Here is a 17,783-nt window from a genome sequence, read left to right on the forward strand (position 1 = left end):
CGTTCACACAGCCACCTAGCGAGTCTTCAGAAGGCTTGCGCAGCTGTGCACAAGGAGGCCGTCCATTAAGAGTTAATGAATTCACTTTCACAAAAGGACCTTAAAGCCACAGTTCTCGGCGCTGTGTCTCGGTGTGTAAAAATAGAAACGAGGCAGAATGGACGGATGCTATTTACAGTCCTAGTCCGAATATCTGTCGCAGGAACCCTGCCACCTATAGTAGAGTAGGCCTACCTTTCCCCCTGAACATGAGGAAATAATGATGTGAATTCCCTCAGCTTCCCAGATGCAGTGATTACATCTCATGCACTTATAATTATTATTCTCCCCCACGCCGCTGCCTGAACTCTGGAATATCACAGGGAAATCTAGGATTGCATAAGAAGTCATGTCATGCACCTATTACCCTTAATGTGAACTGTGAGGGGGAAATGAAATGGCTTCTGGATGCATGAAATATGAGCAAATTCGGAGTATTACCAACTGTGTTAAACGCAAACTGTAGCTTATTAAACCTGTGATGAATGGAGGGTCTAAGTACTGAAAATGACATGCATGTGTAGAGTAGCTATGACTTATTAAACAGATAATAAACCCACTGTCTCCCACTGACACCTTGCTGTTTCTGTGGTATGAGCTGGGCCTCAGGGAGGGGGCCCCAATACTAGGCAAAGACCACAAGAAGTGTCTGGAATGCCTTTGCTTGAGCGTCATCAAACAATGGAGGGCTTAATGGGTATTTGATTTTTTCCAGATAGCAAGATCAGAGAACACCTCACCGTGCGTGCACACGCTTTCAAACACCTCAGAGAAATTAACAAAGAAGAAAGAGGGATAATATTTTGTTATATAACCGCCGTGGTATTTTAGTTTCTTTGTCTCCTCGCGAGCTGAAGACGTAGGTTGCTTCTGCGCTTGATCTAGATTTTTACATATTGTGCTTCTTCTTCTTTTATGTCTGTATATTGTGTTTACTGGCGTTACATAAAACAGCACACACCGTTCCAATGTATTACACTTAGTTTGGTTGTTTAGACAGAAATAATCTGGAAGGCAGGACGGCGCCGGAGTGAGGTTTTACACGAGCTTCTCATCAGAATGCATGTCTTAAGTCTGGCATAGTGGGCGTCCGATTATCCCACAGAAAAAGACGAGGTGGACATTAAGCGTTAACATTTGAAGTATGCGGAGTAATTCCCTGCCTTATTTTTCTCCAAAAGGGGATTATATCATGTCAGAGATATTCATTTGTCAACACAGGTGTCTTGGAGGCTTCTTAAGTGACATGAATACAGGCAGTGATTGTTCCATTTGTGTATATTAAAAGCGTCTTCATAATCATATCAGGCTTGCTCAAGGGAGGTTATCTTAAAAATTGGAAAAAAAATAAACATTCAAAACATCCCTCTCATCATGAATGGCTGCTGATTTGTGCGCCCCTCTGGGGTGATGTGATTCAACAAAATTCTGAAGCCAGGACATGCTGTGTGTGTCAGAGAGGAGGAACACCCCAACAGCATGTTACTGACATTTACTTTACCCAAACCATGTCAGTTTTATTATGATTAATGCGCGTTGAACTTTTAAGTCACAAACGAACATCCATTAACCCAATTTCGTATTCCTTATAGTCTGTTTTTGAAATATTTGGAAAGGAGGAGAAACCACTGGTGCTCAAATATGATAATCAGAAAAGTGAATAATTATGCATTTAGTTTTGCAATAAACACATTCTTGAACCAGTTAGAGGCAAGAGAGAGACAAAGATCCATTTCATGACATCCATCCATCCATCCATCCATCCATCTTTAACCGCTTATTCGGGGTCGGGTCGCGGGGGCAACAGCTCATGACACTTCATGACAGGAAATGTGGTATAATAGAGCATCAAACAGATGCATGTGACCCAGAAGGGGCCTGGCATTTACAGTAGGCCTATTCACACACACTTGGCGAGTCTTAAGCCTGTGTTGGGTGTTGATAATATGTCACTGGATCAGCATCCAGAGCAGGTTAGTCTTGCCTGACACACTCTCTGCTACCCAACCCCCCTTTCACTAAACAAACTGCACACACTGGCAAGCCCAAGGCTACCCAGAGGCTACTACTAGCCTATTTGTAAATATTAATTCCATGAAAGTACAAATCTTTCCAAAAACATTGATTATGTGAAAACACATACTTCCTCTCATATACACTGTAAACAATTGCTGTTAATTTACAGCAGGATTTCAACAGTATTAACCTGTTATTGCGAAAAACAGGGCTTTACTGTTAATACAAAAGAAAACCTGTTAAATTACGCTCATAGGCCGTTTTTTTTAACTGAACTATAATGCATTCTTAAAAAAACGGCACTGTACTGCTGATCAACTGTCTAAAGTATCATCAGTAACAGTTTCATGCAGTATTTTTTTTAATTCTGGGACCTGATCTGCACATATGAGGCTTGTACATTGTACATGATTGGAAAATCAGTGAATTAGCTTTATTGTTCTTCACTCACATTGTGTTATGGTTTGCATTCTGTGCTTGTAGCCAGATATAGACAGACATTTTTGGGAAAAGTGTCAACAAGTCTATTATAGCCTTTTTCATAACAAGTGCCTTTAATTGTATTCAGTGTGACTATTCCTATGTCTGTAACCTGCTAAGTCTATTCATCTAGGCAAAAAAATAATGTTTATTAAAAATGTATGTAAAAAATACAACCAAAATAGTGCATTGAAACAAATCAGTAAGATAATGTAAAAGAAAGGTGAAAAAAAACAGCTATATAATGTATCTTTAAACAGTAAATGAACTGTAAAATACTGTGAAATGAATGAAGATCAAACTGTATTTTTCATTAACAGTATAAAGCTGTAAATTTCAGCCACAGTATAATAATGTTAATTTTACAGTAACATAAAGGCAACCCTGCTGCCATCAGTGCTTTACTGTTATTTTACTGGGAAATCCTTAACAGTGTATAGGCACACCTACATTGCAGGCAGTTGACAGGAAATAACCTTGCAAAAAAAAAAAAAAAAATGTCACCACAACAGTCAGTTTGCTCTCTTGGTTCAGTAGTTAGGAGTTCCTATTTTGTGGTCAGTTATTTGTTGTGCGTCTAACTCTGGCTTTGTTGTCGAGATATGCGTAAAACTATCATTGTCATTCTCCAAAATCCTCTTTTTACAAACATTGCAGCCCCTCCTCACGCACAATAGTCAAGTCACTTTCTCTCAAAAACTCAACGCGTTTGTTTACAAAGATGCCACGGCTGGTCGCATCATTTGCATCATCTTCTTACCGTTTTGCGCCGAGATGAAAGGCAGCATCAAGTTCCCCAAAAGGACCACCACAGTCAGCATCATCACTGCGTTAGGATGCATCGCTGCCAGGAGCTCAGTATAGGAGAGTACCAGGAGGTCTCTCTCTCTCTCTCTCTCTGTGGTCGGTTTGTGGACGAATGTGGGAGGAGAGATCGTGTATTTAATCACAAGATCTTACAGAGATGGGCCCAGCAACATAGCACCTACCGGGCTCTTTAAAAAAAAAAGAAAAAAAAAAAGATGATTTAAAAAAAAATGTGTGGAAATGTCTCCCCTTGATTCAGAGACCATTCGAGGACAAGTAAATGGATGGAAAAGGTCCAGCTCGGCTCAGGGATGCCGATGATGATGTGCGGCCATAGGCGGTGGTGAAGAAGAGAGAAAAAAAAAAGCCTCGTCGGAGGATTGCAGAGGAGAGGTCTTTGGATGTCAGGGAGAGATTGTCCACGGTGTTTTTCTCCTCTGAAGACTCAAAGATGCGCACGCCGATGCGCATTTGCTTGCGCTCTCCAGCAGTCACGGTTCGGTGATTAAAATGAAAAAAGGAGCGCAGGAATGATTCCCCGACGACGAGAAGTAGTGGTGATATGTAGCCGACGACACATATAAGTCTGTTTCCTAAAAAAAAAAAGAGGAACAGATGCTGGTGGTAGGACACATTCACGACAAGCTGCGCGTGCCCTATGCGCTCATGAGCGTGGAGAAATAGACGCACATACATACACACATATAGCACACCGGATGGAATTGGTGTTTGTGAACTCAGGCAACTCAATCCTTCATTTCCTTGTTGGATAAACTTAAATTTTTATTTTTTATTTTTTAATTTCACATTTTCATCACCTGCCATTTAGAGGATGTTGTTCCTGTTCATACAGTATTTACTGTAACTACAGTAACAGCCTATAATATGCTTTCCTTTCACTCTTTTCTCTTGCAATGTTATATAAATTGTCATTTAAAAAACAACTTGCAATGGTTTTACGCATAACGAATGCAATCCAGTCACAATTTTTTTTTTTTTTATAGTCTATTTTGTATATTGTGTATTGGTAGAAATTACATTTTTTTTTAATTCTTATTTTATTGTAACGTTTTTATCTATTCTTTTGTTATTATACTGTTTACTTGCACCAACAAAACCAAAGCAAATTGCTAGTGTATACCTCTTACACCTGGCAATACATTCTAATTCTAATTCTGATTCTGATTCTGATATCTCTCCAAGCCTGTTTTTTCAACACTTTCTTTTTCTCTTGTCAGGTTTTTTGAGCAGATTATGGCGATGCTCTTGAGCTCGCTGAGGTCATTTATAAATTATGTCATCACATCACAGTGGCCCGGGTGTTCTCAAGCTTGCATGTACCACTACACCACCACATCCCCCTTGCAAAGTTCAACATGGCCTCCTGTAATCCTCTATATATCCTCAATCTGCAGCTACTACACGCGCGCCCTCATGTGGCCAAATGAGGTCAACTGAATAGAGTCAGCACTTTATTTGTGTTTGCAGGCAATGACTCTTTAACAAATTAACCAAAAAACACCTGAGCACTTTGATGCATTTATAACTTGTAGTTTAAAATGTGATGAATTTGGCATTCTTTTATGAAAAATACTTTTTAATTGTAACCTTCTTTTGTTTAGTTTTAGTGAACGTTTAGGCCTGTAACTTCATTTTTCAATGTAAATGCAACATTCTGTAACAGAATTTGTAACAGAATTTTCAGGATGTTTTTTTTTTTTTATTGTTTTGTAATAAAATTATTTATTTATTTAAGAAAAAACCCTCAGGGATTTTGTACAGTCATGTCATAATAGCATTTAGCTAGCACAGTCCTCACAAACCCGCAGTCGTAGGAATTTGAGTTTGTCTTAAAGTGTGATCAACTCAGTTGTGAAACCAGGTTTCACAGAAAATAATCATTTGATTTACAAATACTGTGGTTTTGTCATTCAAAGCAACATACAGTATTGTAAAATTGAGAATATCAGTCCAACTTTGGGATTACATTAAATGCCAGACATTCAATACCTTAACACAGCTAAAACAGGGCCCTTTGCTAAAAACCCCAGCAGAATAATCAGTGTAACACGTGCTATATACAGCATGATATCTACATAGAATACAAAGATTCTCAGGTGAGCAACACCTTTGTGTCTGAGGACAGCCTTTATTCAGAAGAGACTGTGGTTTGATGGCTTTATTGGATGGAGCCTGGAGATTCAGTGCAAAACCGACACTTACAGCAGCTCTGACTTGTATTTCTTCTTATTTACAAGAATGCCCAAGCGCCAGTTAAGCCCATTAAGTGTAGAAATTGGGGCAGACCCTGAATGTTCATCCAAATTTATAACTGTAAATTTATAAAATGTGATGAATTCGGCATCCTTTTGTTTTGTAAAAAAAGAAAAAAACTTTTTAATTGTAACCTTCTTTTGTTTAGTTTTTAGTGAACTTTTAGGCCTGTGACTTGATTTGTCAATATAAATGCATGCCTTTTTGATGCACGCCTTCACCTCCATGCGTGTGTTTTTTGCTTGCCAAAGTGGCAAAAAGGGCCATTCTGTACTCCACTGCAGAACAAACTTCCCTTTACAGCCCTCCCTCCAGTTTGTCATGGAGAGACCACATTTAAAATGTTAGCATTTTTAAAACCAGACCAGTTGTTACATAAAGACAAAGATGGCTGCATTTTCTCAGACATGATAGACTAAAAGTATATCATAAGCAAATATTTAATATTTTAAATTACACCCCATACTGCTTAAGTAAAGATCGTCATCTTTGCTGTCCTTTACACTATTAATGAAGTTGATTTTTTTTGTGACATTTATGTTGACCCTCCCTTCAAGAAATCAGAAATACATTTGTAAATAGCATTCAAAATCACTTGAACAACTTTATTTTTAAAATGTGCAAAAAGTCATTAGAATTTCAGTATTCATTATCTCAACATATTGACTTCTTGAATGAAAGTCAAATGATCAGACTAAAATGAGAGACGCTCCCCATCATCACTGTTATTAATGTCATTTCATGTGTTGTATCAAAAACCAAGACTGAGCTTTCTAAAAATAAAAAACTTTTTTTAATGGTAACCTTCTTTTGATTAGTTTTAGTGAACTTTTAGGCCTGTAACTTGATTTTGCAATGTAAATGCATGCCTTTTTGATACATCACCTCCATGCATGTGTTTTTTGCTTGACAATGAACCAAAAAACACCTGAGCACTTGATGCATTTATAACTCGTAGTTTAAAATGTGATGAATTCTGCATCCTTTTGTTTTGTAAAAAAAAAAAAAAAAACTTTTTAATTGTAACTTTCTTTTGTTTAGTTTTAGTGAACTTTTAGGCCTGTAACTTCATTTTTCAATGTAAATGCAACATTCTGTAACAGAATTTGTAACAGAATTTTCAGCATGTTGCTTTTTTTTATTGTTTTGTAATAAAAGAATTTATTTATTTAAGAAAAAACCCTCAGGGACTTTGTACAGTCATGTCATAATAGCATTTAGTTAGCACAGTCCTCACAAACCTGCAGTCTTAGGAATTTGAGTTTGTCTTAACTTGTGATCAACTCAGTTGTGAAACCACGTTTTACAGAAAATAATCATTTGATTTACAAATACTGTGGTTTTGTCATTCAAAGCAACATACAGTATTGTACCATTGAGAATATCAGTCTAACTTTGGGATTACATTAAATGCCAAACATTCAATACCTTAACACAGCTAAAAGAAAACATATTTTTTAATTGTAACCTTCTTTTGTTTAGTTTTACTGAACTTTTAGGCCTGTAACTTGATTTGTCATGCCTTTGGATACATGCCTTCACCTCCATGCATACGTTTTTTGGTTTCCAAAGTGGCAAAAAGCACCATTCTGTGCTCCACTGCAGAACAAACTTCCCTCCACTTTACAGCCCTCCCTCCAGTTTGTCCATGAGAGACCACATTTAAAATGTAACCCCACCTGAAACCCTGCACAGACCAATCGGCTGGAGAAATGTCAGAGCCCTCGGCACACCCTCCTTTGTCCCAAACCAATCAGAGTGGAAGTGTGGCACATTTTGCCCTGAGGGGAAAACTTACCCCTGGATGAGTTAATTACGCATCACTTAGCTGTTGCGCCAATGTGTTCACAACGGTGGACCCTCTTTTGGGCTTTTTTTAGCAGCGTCTGCCTTCATTTCTCGGTCAATCTAGTATGGAAAGTAGACAACAATGGCTCACCAGGCTGAAAAATGAACTTAGCAACAGTCCTCTGGTCTCAAACGTGGCTTTCGGCTTCATCCTCATGGGACTAGAGAAGCTGGTGGAGCTGGAGTTTGAGTGTCCTTGCAATCCTACGTGGAACGGAGTGTTTTCATCCGCCTTCTTCATCATCCCTGCAGTCATGGCCTTCACCTTGATGCTGATCATCCAAGGATGCAGATGTGACACGTGGTGCAGGAAAACCGTGTCCTTCTCCAGTTTCGTCCCAGCTATCGTGTGGCTCATTTTGCTCTTCCTCGATGGCCAGTACTTTGCTTGTGCAATGACAGACTGGGAGGGGAGGTTTGTACTAGTTGACAAGGCGGCTCCGCAGAAGTGGTGCGAGCCAATTAGTGAGGGAGATGTCACCCCACAAGAGCTAATGATCAGATCACAGCAGCTCTTTGTTTTTTCTCAGGTGAGTTGAATATTTTACTAATTACAGGGGGATTTTTATGTGGGATGATGAGTGGTGAGAGAAAAAACACCTCCCTCCTCAGCACTGTACAGAATAACATCTATAATGCAAAGTATTATTATTATAGCTCTGTTAATGGACTTTGTTAATTAATAATAATACAAAAAATTTTCTGTTTACTAAACAAAGTGTTGCTTCACTCTCTTGCACCCCAGGTTGTTTATTTGTTTATTTGTTTTGCACAATTTAAGACTATACAACATAACAAAAATGAATAATATACAGTGCAGGAAGAGGCAAAAAAAAACACTGGGCTTATCTGAAGCCTCCACCTAGAGACAAGATTAATATAAGGAAATAATATGACTATATATAAAGAAATAGTATGACTATGGTTATAGGCATAGTCCTCCTCATTTTCATCTGTGTGGGTCTCGTAGTGTATGTCATCAGAGAGAGCTTTTGTAATAAAATTATTTATTTATTTAAGAAAAAACCCTCAGGGATTTTGTGCAGTCATGTCATAATAACATTTAGTAAGCATAGTCCTCACAAACCTGAAGTCTGCTCACAGCAGCTCTTTGTTTTTTCTCAGGTGAGTTAAATATTTGCTAGTTTACAGGGGGAGTGTGTGGGATGAGTGGAGAGAGAAAACAGCACTGTAGAGAATTACATCTATAATACAAAGTATTATTATAGCTCTGTTAATGGGACTTTTGTTAATCAATAATAATACACATTTTCTGTTTACTAAACAAAGTGTTGCTTCACTCTCTTGCACCCCCCAGGTTATAGGCATAGTCCTCCTCATTTTCATCTGTGTGGGTCTCGTAGTGTATGTCATCAGAGAGAGCTTTTTTTATTGTTTTGTAATAAAATTATTTATTTATTTAAGAAAAAACCCTCAGGGATTTTGTACAGTCATGTCATAATAGCATTTAGTTAGCACAGTCCTCACAAACCTGAAGTCTGCTCACAACTGTAGAGTATTACATCTATAATGCAAAGTATTATTATAGCTCTGTTAATGGACTTTTGTTAATTAATAATAATACACATTTTCTGTTTACTAAACAAAGTGTTGCTTCACTCTCTTGCACCCCCCAGGTTATAGGCATAGTCCTCCTCATTTTCATCTGTGCGGGTCTCGTAGTGTATGTCAGAGAGAGCTTTTTGTAATAAAATGATTTATTTATTTAAGAAAAAACCCTCAGGGTTTTTGTACAGTCATGTCATAATAGCATTTAGTTAGCACAGTCCTCACAAACCTGAAGTCTGCTCGCAGCAGCTCTTTGTTTTTTCTCAGGTGAGTTGACTATTTGCTAGTTTAGAGGGGGATTATTATGTGGGATGATGAGTGGAGAGAGAAAAAACACCTCCCCCTCAGCACTGTAGAGAATTACATCTATAATGCAAAGTATTATTATAGCTCTGTTAATGGACTGTTGTTCATCAATAATACACATTTTCTGTTTACTAAACAAAGCTTCACTCTTTTGCCCCCCTCAGGTTATAGGCATAATCCTCCTCATTTTCATCTGTGCGGGTCTCGTAGTGTATGTCATCAGAGAAAGCTGCCATCAGGAGGTGGAGATGCAGGATGCAGATGTAGCCGAGCTCACGGTGCTCAGGATGAGCTCTCTAAGGACCAGGACATCATGAGAGGAGGACTCACACCGCCCACCACACCTGGACACTTTGTAAATACCCTCAACAACAGACTTTACTAGGACTTTTCATAACTATTGTGGACAAGTGTTTGAAAGTATTCCCCCCCCCCGCCCCCACCTCCCCCCATACAAATTGGACTTGAATGGTCATGAATGATGCTGCCCTATGAAGTTTCCGTAAATATGGATATTATTGATATCCATAATACAACAGTGTTTCTGTTTTTGTTCCTGTACTGCCAGTGAATATGTTACCGGTCTTATGTTTGTGTTCATGCAGCAACTTGTTAGTTTTTACCTGTATTTAAAGGAATATTTTGATATTTGGGGATTCTGTTTTTTTTAGTTAGATGAGAAGATTGATACCAATCTCCATGTCTGTCCAGTAAACACGAAGCTATACATCCAGCAGCCGGTTATGGCTTAGTTTAGCATAAAGACTCGAAATAGTTTGTAACAGCCAGCCTGGCTCAGTCCAGAGGTAACACAGTGTGTTGCCAGCACCCCTAAAGGTCACCAATTCATGCGTTATATCTCGTTAGTTTGACCCACACAAGTATAAAAACAACAATTTGCTGTTTTATGGGTGTTATGTCAGTTATGACTATTACTTTTATGGAAGCAGTTGCCAGGCAACCAGCGGAGATTCCAGGGGCCTCATTACAGAAAAATATCCTATAACTGCTGGTCCTATCTTAACTTAAGTGTCACAGATAGGATAAATCTTATATCTTCCTATTACAGAAGCCAATTCTAAACTCATGGCCGCATCCTATCTTGTCTCAGACTTCCTATCTTGTCTTAACTTCAGAAATCCTAACAATAACTGTAAATTCAATTATTCAATCGCCACAGTGCTGCTGTTATTTTGATTTTAGATCCATGCCATCCTAATATAGGATTCCTAACTTGGGAAATCCCTAAGTTAGGAAGTTAATAGCTAAATTCCTATCCTAAGATAAGATAGGATTTTTCCTAAATGCAGCTAGGAAACATGTTTATGTAAAACCAGAAATCCTAAATGTCATCCTAAACTGAGATAAGATAGGATTTCAGATTTAGGAAGTTTCTTTAATGAGGCCCCAGAAAAGTACTGCAAGGAACAGTCCGGCACATAACCCCCCAGAAAACGGTGAATTATCTCTTTTTCCAGTCTTTATGCTATGTTCAGCTGACTCATACTGTATCTACCGGACAGACATGAGTGGTATTGATCTCCTCATCTAACTCAGCAAGAAGGCAAATAAGCATATATCCCCAAAATGTCAAACTATTCCTTTAAAGTGATATTTCACTTTGGCACATTGTGTGTGTTTAGTGGAATTGTGAGCCAGCAACTCTGAGAAACTCAGTCAGTACTGCTCTCTTACTCTCAACTTTTAATATATTTTTTAAGCTATATTGACACAAGTGGAATACACCAGGCAGCTAATATTGATCCGACCAATATTAGTTGACTTGTACTATTGTTTGAGATGTGTTTGCCCCAAAAATGAAAATGTTCCATCAAGGTGAAATTTAACTTGAAATACTTTTGTTTTCCCTCCTGGGTAGCAAATGTCTCCAGACCAATGTAAGGTTGGACTCCTGTCACGTCTGATCCTACCTAACAGTGATGATTCAGACTGAACTGATATCCCTAATGACGATTTACCTGTTTGACAGCTAGAGATGTAAAAACATGTACATGATTTGTATCGTGGCTGCTCACACCAGCCAATAGTAGGATGTAGACACAAATTCTGTAACAGAATTTTCAGTATGTTGTTTTTTTTATTGTTTTGTAATAAAAGAATTTATTTATTTAAGAAAAAACCCTCACTCTTTGTACAGTCATGTCATAATAGCATTTAGTTAGCACAGTCCTCACAAACCTGCAGTCTTAGGAATTTGAGTTTGTCTTAAAGGTCCCATATTGTAAAAAGTGAGATTTTAATTTTTTTATATTATAAAGCAGCTTTAAGTGCTTTATAAATACTATTAAACTATCAAAACGCTCAATATACAGAGAAATACACACAGTCCGTATTCAAAAATTGTGCGTTTGAAACAAGCCATTAGGATTTCTGTCCATTTGTGATGTCACAAATATACAATATATAAAACCCATTACACGGTTTTAAACGTAAGCATTCTAAATGTGTCCCAGTTTATTTCCTGTTGCAGTGTATGTAAATGACATCAGATGACAGGAAGTAAACACGGATCCAAACTGTTGCCTAGCAACTCAATTCTGTTGAAATGCACTAAAACGGAGCGTTTCAGACAGAGGGTGAATACAGGTATATTCAGGCAAACAATATGAGGAAAATAAAGTGTTTTTTGAACATTACAGTATGTAAACATGTTCTAGTAGAAACACAAAATACAAGTATGAACCTGAAAATGAGCACAATATGGGACCTTTAAAGTGTTAGCAACTTAGTTGTGAAACCAGGTTTCACAGAAAATAATCATTTGATTTACAAATGCTGTGGTTTTGTCATTCAAAGCAACATACAGTATTGTACCATTGAGAATATCAGTCCAACTTTGGGCTTACATTAAATGCCAGACATTCAATACCTTAACACAGCTGAAACAGGGGCCTTTGCTAAAAATAACAGCAGAATAATCAGTGTAACATGTGCTATTTATAGCATGATATCTACATAGAATACAAAGATTCTCAGGTGAGCAACACCTTTGTGTCTGAGGACAGCCTTTATTCAGAAGAGACTGTGGTTTGATGGCTTTATTGGATGGAGCGCCTGGAGATTCAGTGCAAAACCGACACTTACAGCTGCTCTGACTTGTATTTCTTCTTATTTACAAGATTGCCCAAGCGCCAGTTAAGCCCATTAAGTGTAGAAATTGGGGCAGACCCTGAATGTTCATCCTGTGGGAGAGCTTATTCAGGACTTCCTGTATGGCCCTGAGGAAGTTGTTGTATTTATCCACTCCGCTCCCCCTCATTTTTAGACACAGCAGGGCGTCATATTCATCTGCAAACACATGAAGAGCCAAAACTGGGACTCAATGGTGTCTTGAACTACTTTTCTTTCTTTCTTTCTTCATGAGCTATAAACTGCTTGGACGACCTTGACGGTAACTTGTTCTCGCCCAGAGTAGCCGGCCTATCACTCTTATGATTCTCAGAGGTAATTTGGCAAAGGCTGCAGCCATCTCACTTTTTTGTAACAAGAATTTCACCCATAAAAGTCTCCAGAGACATATCCACTTTCAAGAATTAGGGGACAGCTTTAGGGGAAATGGGACAGGGAGATTTAAACACTATGGCGAATATCCTAAGCAATATATATAACAAGGGTCCAGGTCCAAAGTATCCCTCATAAATAACGTGCAACTGTTGTTGGCAAATAACTCACCCTCAGCTTTTATGAGCATTTTTAAAACCAGACCAGTTGTTATGTAAAGGCAAATGTTGGCTGCATTTTCTCAGACTTGATAGACTAAAAGTAGATCATGAGCTAATATTTAATATTTTAAATTACACCTCATACTGCTTAAGTAAAGATCGTCATCCTTGCTGTCCTTTACACTATTAATTAAGTTGATTTTTTTTGTGACATTCATGTTGACCCTGTCTTCATGAGGGGAAAGTCAAAGAGGCCTCATGTCCCTCCAGACCATAGCTAGAAGAAATCACAAATAGCATTCAAAATCACTTGAACAACTTTATTTTCAAAATGTGCAAAAAGTCATTCTTAGAATTTCAGTATTCATTATCTCAACATATTGACTTCTTGAATGAAAGTCAAATTATCAGACTAAAATGAGAATGGCTCCCCATCATCACTGGAATCAATGTCATTTCATGTGTTGTATTAAAAACCAAGACTGAGCTTTCTAAAAATAGTTCATATTAATGTACAAAACCCTACAGGTAAAAACATACACATTAAGGTTCATATTAAGAAAAGATTTAAGCATACAAGAGCCCAATATATCCCTGGTGTGGTGTGTCACTATAATCTGTATGTGTGAAATTGGATATGATTAAACAAGCCTATGTTTGGCTTGGAAGACAAGAACATGAATCTCCATTACTGTGCAACATTGAGGAGAAACCGCAGTCGTTTAAAAATGTAAAATGCAAGTATATTGTGCTGCAGTGTAAAAGTGAATTTGAAGCGTCTTGGAAATCAGAGAGAAAAGAGCAAAGACATGCATGGTCCTCTCCACAAACTCATGAACAGTAGCCACATATTTTGAAAATGCTTTTATTTTCTTCCCTCTAAAGCAGCAGTGTTACTGTACATTTTGTCGACTCTTTCTCCTAAAGGTTATCATTTTATCTGTGTGGACTCTGGTCTGAGGTTACAGGTATCGAGGGGCCACATGTTCAAAGAGTATTGCATACATCTGTAATGTGAAACCCTGACAAGATGTTTTTCAAAATAATGTGCTCGCCAACTTTAAAAAAATATTTGCATGGTAAAGGTATGAAATGTTTGTTTATCCAGAGTACAGAGTAGTTGCGATTTATAGGTTGTAGCGGGCTCAATTTTAAAGCAAGAAGGAGTGAAGATACTGGCATCATATGAAACTAGAAAACCTAAGGAATCAATTGGTACCAACCATGTCATACCAGCTTGTCGCGAAGGAGGCTAAATAACGCTCCAAACTTATGCTAAATTCTGGGGAGGAAAAACTGGCATGGCCATTTTCAAAGGGGTCCCTTGACCTCTGACCTCAAGATATGTGAATGAAAATGGGTTCTATGGGTACCCACGAGTCTCCCCTTTACAGACATGCCCACTTTATGATAATCACATGCAGTTTGGGGCAAGTCATAGTCAAGTCAGCACACTGACACATTGACAGCTGTTGTATCCTATTGGGCTTCAGTTTGCCATGTTATGATTTGAGCATATTTGTTATGCTATGCAGTACCTGTGAGGGTTTCTGGACAATATTTGTCATTGATTTATGCTATTAATTGATTTCCAATAAGAAATATATACATACATTTGCATAAAGCAAGGATATTTCCCTACTCCCATGTTGATGAGAGTATGAAATACTTGACAAATCACCTTTTAAGGTACATTCTGAACAGTTAAAAAATGTGTGATTAAATATTTTAATCAATTGACAGCCCAACAAGAATATAGTGAAATCAAATATAATCAGCCTTCCTTGTTGATCAAATAAAGAATTATAAATTGCTGATTGATTTAGGCTTTTTATTTGTTATTTCTTTTACTAAAATTAGACATTTTTTCAATTAGCATTGGAAATGTTTTTATTTTATTTTATCCCCATTAAATTATAGTACTAATAGTTAAAACCAACATTGTCATGTTTTACATATTTAAATCATATTTGTGGTTTAGATTTCATTAAGATTGCTACTTGGATTTTCTAAAATCACGTTTACTTTTTGTTCTCAGACACATGGAGCATAAACACCTTACTAAGGCGACAAAGATGCCAAGAATTACCAGCACAACTCCGAATAAGAAGAGCATCACATCAACAGAGTGGTAGGAATACCAGGGCAGTCTGTAGGACTCTGTCCTCAGATGAGCTGCACCTTTGTGTCTCATGACAAACTCTATCCAGAAGAGGGCGGTATCCAGCGGCTTCATTGGCAGATCTTTGTGCAGCCTGGAGAGTCTCTGCATGTTCGTCCTGTAGGAGGGCTCGTTCAGGACTTCCTGTAAGGCCTGTAAGAAGATGGCTTCATTCATACTGAAAAAATCAATTATCTTCCCAGCTCCTCTTATGTCAATTCTAAGTAGATTATCACGCTGATCAAAAATAAATGGAAGTCCAACGATAGGGACTCCGTGGTACATTGCCTCTTGAACGCCGTTTGTTCCTCCATGAGCCACGAACAGTTTCATCTTGGGATGTCCTAGGAGGTCATTCTGTGGCATCCAGTCTACTATTAAAGTGTTGTTGCCCAGAGTGGCTGGTGTTTCACCTTTATATCTCCAGATGACTTTCTGGGGTAATTTAGCAAAAGCTGCAGCGATCTCATCAGCGAGGTCACGTGGAAGCTCTCCAATCAAAGTTCCCAGAGACATCATGACGACCCCGTGCTCTCCAGAACTCTGCACAAACTCCTCCAGGTGTTCAGGAAGAGGTTTCGCAGTTTTACACTGGAACCCTCCCATATAGATAACATTAGGCATGGTTGGACGAGGGAACTCAAACACAAAGTCCACTCTCATCAGCCACAGGTCTGCAGCTTGAAACAGGGATAAAAAGTCTGCATCTGGACCTAAGTATTTTTTGACCAAGCCATCATAATGTGGTAAAATATAGCGTGCAATTTGATATTCTGTGAAGCCGAAAAAGAATACGTTGAGAAGTCTCTCTAGAAAGCTCATTTTATCTGAAAGCTCGGTGCCTGTCATTGGAACATAAGAAAGAGGAGAAGGCGCAATTGAAAAGTGGCCTTCGCCTTGACTCGTCCATCTGACGTTGAAAACAAGAGGCAACCTGAGGTAGTGGGCGAGTATAACCCCCGCTGGCATAGCAGGGTCTGTGAGGACGAGGTCATAATTGGCATCCCGTAGCGACTGTATAAGATCTTTGTTTTCAAAAAGCAGCTCAAGCATTTTGCACGATGCCTCAATCATCTCGCTGCTCTTTTCCGCTTGTTCCATTTCCAGTTTAAAACGTGTCCAGACAGACTTCCCTTCTCTCTGGATTGCCAGCAACTGGGCCACAAACTCAGTTAAAAAGTCTTCACTGAATCCAGAATTTGTATCGAGTGCAATTGAAGTATAGAATGGGGAGGTTTCCTTGATGTACCAGCTGTCTGTTGATCGCATAACACAAACCTGGTGGCCCCTTGAATGCAGCTCCTCAATAATTACTTTCATGTTCACCCAGTGGCTTCCGTCCAGTGGGAAAACTAGAACTTTCCCACCATAAATCACAGTGGGACATAGCAAGCAGAGAGTGATCCAGACCCAGGGCAGATGCATTTTTATCCTAAAGTTAGGAAGAAAACATATTATAACTTAGCAAATGCATCATTTATCAAGTGTTTTTATCAAAACACATTTATGTAAATATACAGAATGAAGGTTATGTCATTTATATTAATTATTTGTCAATGAAAATCATGCTATTTAACCTCTATCTTTAAAAATAAAAATGTATAATTGTAAATAATTTTTTCCTTTTAATAATTTTGCAGTAGCATTCGTAGCCTGCCGCAGTTAGTTTCATTGCGGAAAACTATGAACTGTGCAAATGCATTATATCAGTTAAAAATTAACTTTTGGAAAAATTCAAATAGATAGTCAATTATATTGACAAAAGATTAAACAAATGCAAGTGTTACCTTTTTGGCATTGAAGGAACTGGCCTTCTACCGTCAAAAGCTCAAGGTCCAGTTACGTGTTGGTTAATCTTGTGTGACAAAGAGAATTTCCAAACAGATGAGTTAAAGCATAATGATTCAATTTATTCCGAACAATCAATGTTTCATAAGTAAAAATAAAAGAGTTTACAGATATCTGGATCCAATCAACGTGTCCCTGACAACATACAGTGCATGGGTCAGTTCGTGAAGTCTGAACCCCGAGCTATCCCTGATCCAGCCTATTCATGGTTTACACAATAGTAATATTCATGAGATTATGGCACGTGATGTTTTTGCTGCATATCTTCTTCTTTGTTTGTCCTTCTGACTCCTATCTCTCTTTGACCTTGCAAAAAGAACAGAACGTGCATCCTCCCTGTCCTCGCAAACACTTCATGCACAACGAATCCAACAATCAGGTTATTTCAGGTCATTGTAAGCACTTTTGTACATAATAAATCCAACAGACCCTCTTTTGAACTTAACTAAGTTCACCTACAGATAATGTTACATACAGATGTATTAATTATAAGCATAGATAATGTTACGTACAGATGTATTAATTATAAGCATAGATAATGTTACGTACAGATGTATTAATTATAAGCATAGATAATGTTACGTACAGATGTATTAATTATAAGCATCATCACACAACCTCTTCAGGGTCAACATCTTCACTATCTTCCGCCATTTCCAGGAGACCCTGTCTCTCCGCTTGGAACATGGCCATCTGATAAGAAGGAGGTGCATCCGGATGCTTTCGTTGCACAGCAGAAATAATCACACGCT

At 38.2% G+C, this 17,783-nt stretch overlaps 3 protein-coding genes across 8 annotated transcripts in view; 1 reads left to right on the forward strand and 2 right to left on the reverse strand.

Moving 5' to 3' along the window:
- Positions 1-3,996, reverse strand: part of nptnb (neuroplastin b) — a 37,859-nt gene extending 33,863 nt beyond the window's left edge. The window contains exon 1 of one of the 5 annotated variants that reach the window (XM_074610963.1): positions 3,296-3,996. In XM_074610963.1, coding sequence (XP_074467064.1) covers positions 3,296-3,377 — 82 coding nt within the window. In that variant the 5' untranslated portion in view covers positions 3,378-3,996. The remainder of the gene's footprint in view (positions 1-3,295) is intronic. The other 4 variants (XM_074610954.1, XM_074610979.1, XM_074610972.1 and 1 more) reach the window with 4 other exon arrangements.
- A 1,725-nt stretch (positions 3,997-5,721) lies between these two features.
- LOC141752862 (UDP-glucuronosyltransferase 2C1-like) lies at positions 5,722-16,845 on the reverse strand. Of its 2 annotated transcripts, XM_074611111.1 has the most exons (2): positions 15,102-16,845; positions 5,722-6,551 (listed from the first exon to the last, which is right to left on the reverse strand). In XM_074611111.1, the coding sequence occupies exons 1-2, from the start codon at positions 16,606-16,608 to the stop codon at positions 6,448-6,450; spliced, it is 1,611 nt and encodes a 536-aa protein (XP_074467212.1). In that variant the 5' UTR covers positions 16,609-16,845; the 3' UTR covers positions 5,722-6,447. The 2 variants fall into 2 exon arrangements, with proteins under 2 accessions (XP_074467212.1, XP_074467205.1); XM_074611104.1 differs by lacking the exon at positions 5,722-6,551 and having other exon boundaries at positions 14,198-16,845.
- Positions 6,423-11,616, forward strand: LOC141752991 (calcium homeostasis modulator protein 6). The gene is made up of 2 exons (XM_074611290.1): positions 6,423-7,994; positions 9,504-11,616. The coding sequence occupies exons 1-2, from the start codon at positions 7,530-7,532 to the stop codon at positions 9,654-9,656; spliced, it is 618 nt and encodes a 205-aa protein (XP_074467391.1). The 5' UTR covers positions 6,423-7,529; the 3' UTR covers positions 9,657-11,616.
- Positions 16,846-17,783: the final 938 nt, after the last annotated feature.

This window comes from Sebastes fasciatus, chromosome 2 (assembly GCF_043250625.1).
Source record: "Sebastes fasciatus isolate fSebFas1 chromosome 2, fSebFas1.pri, whole genome shotgun sequence".
Lineage (NCBI taxonomy): Eukaryota > Metazoa > Chordata > Actinopteri > Perciformes > Sebastidae > Sebastes > Sebastes fasciatus.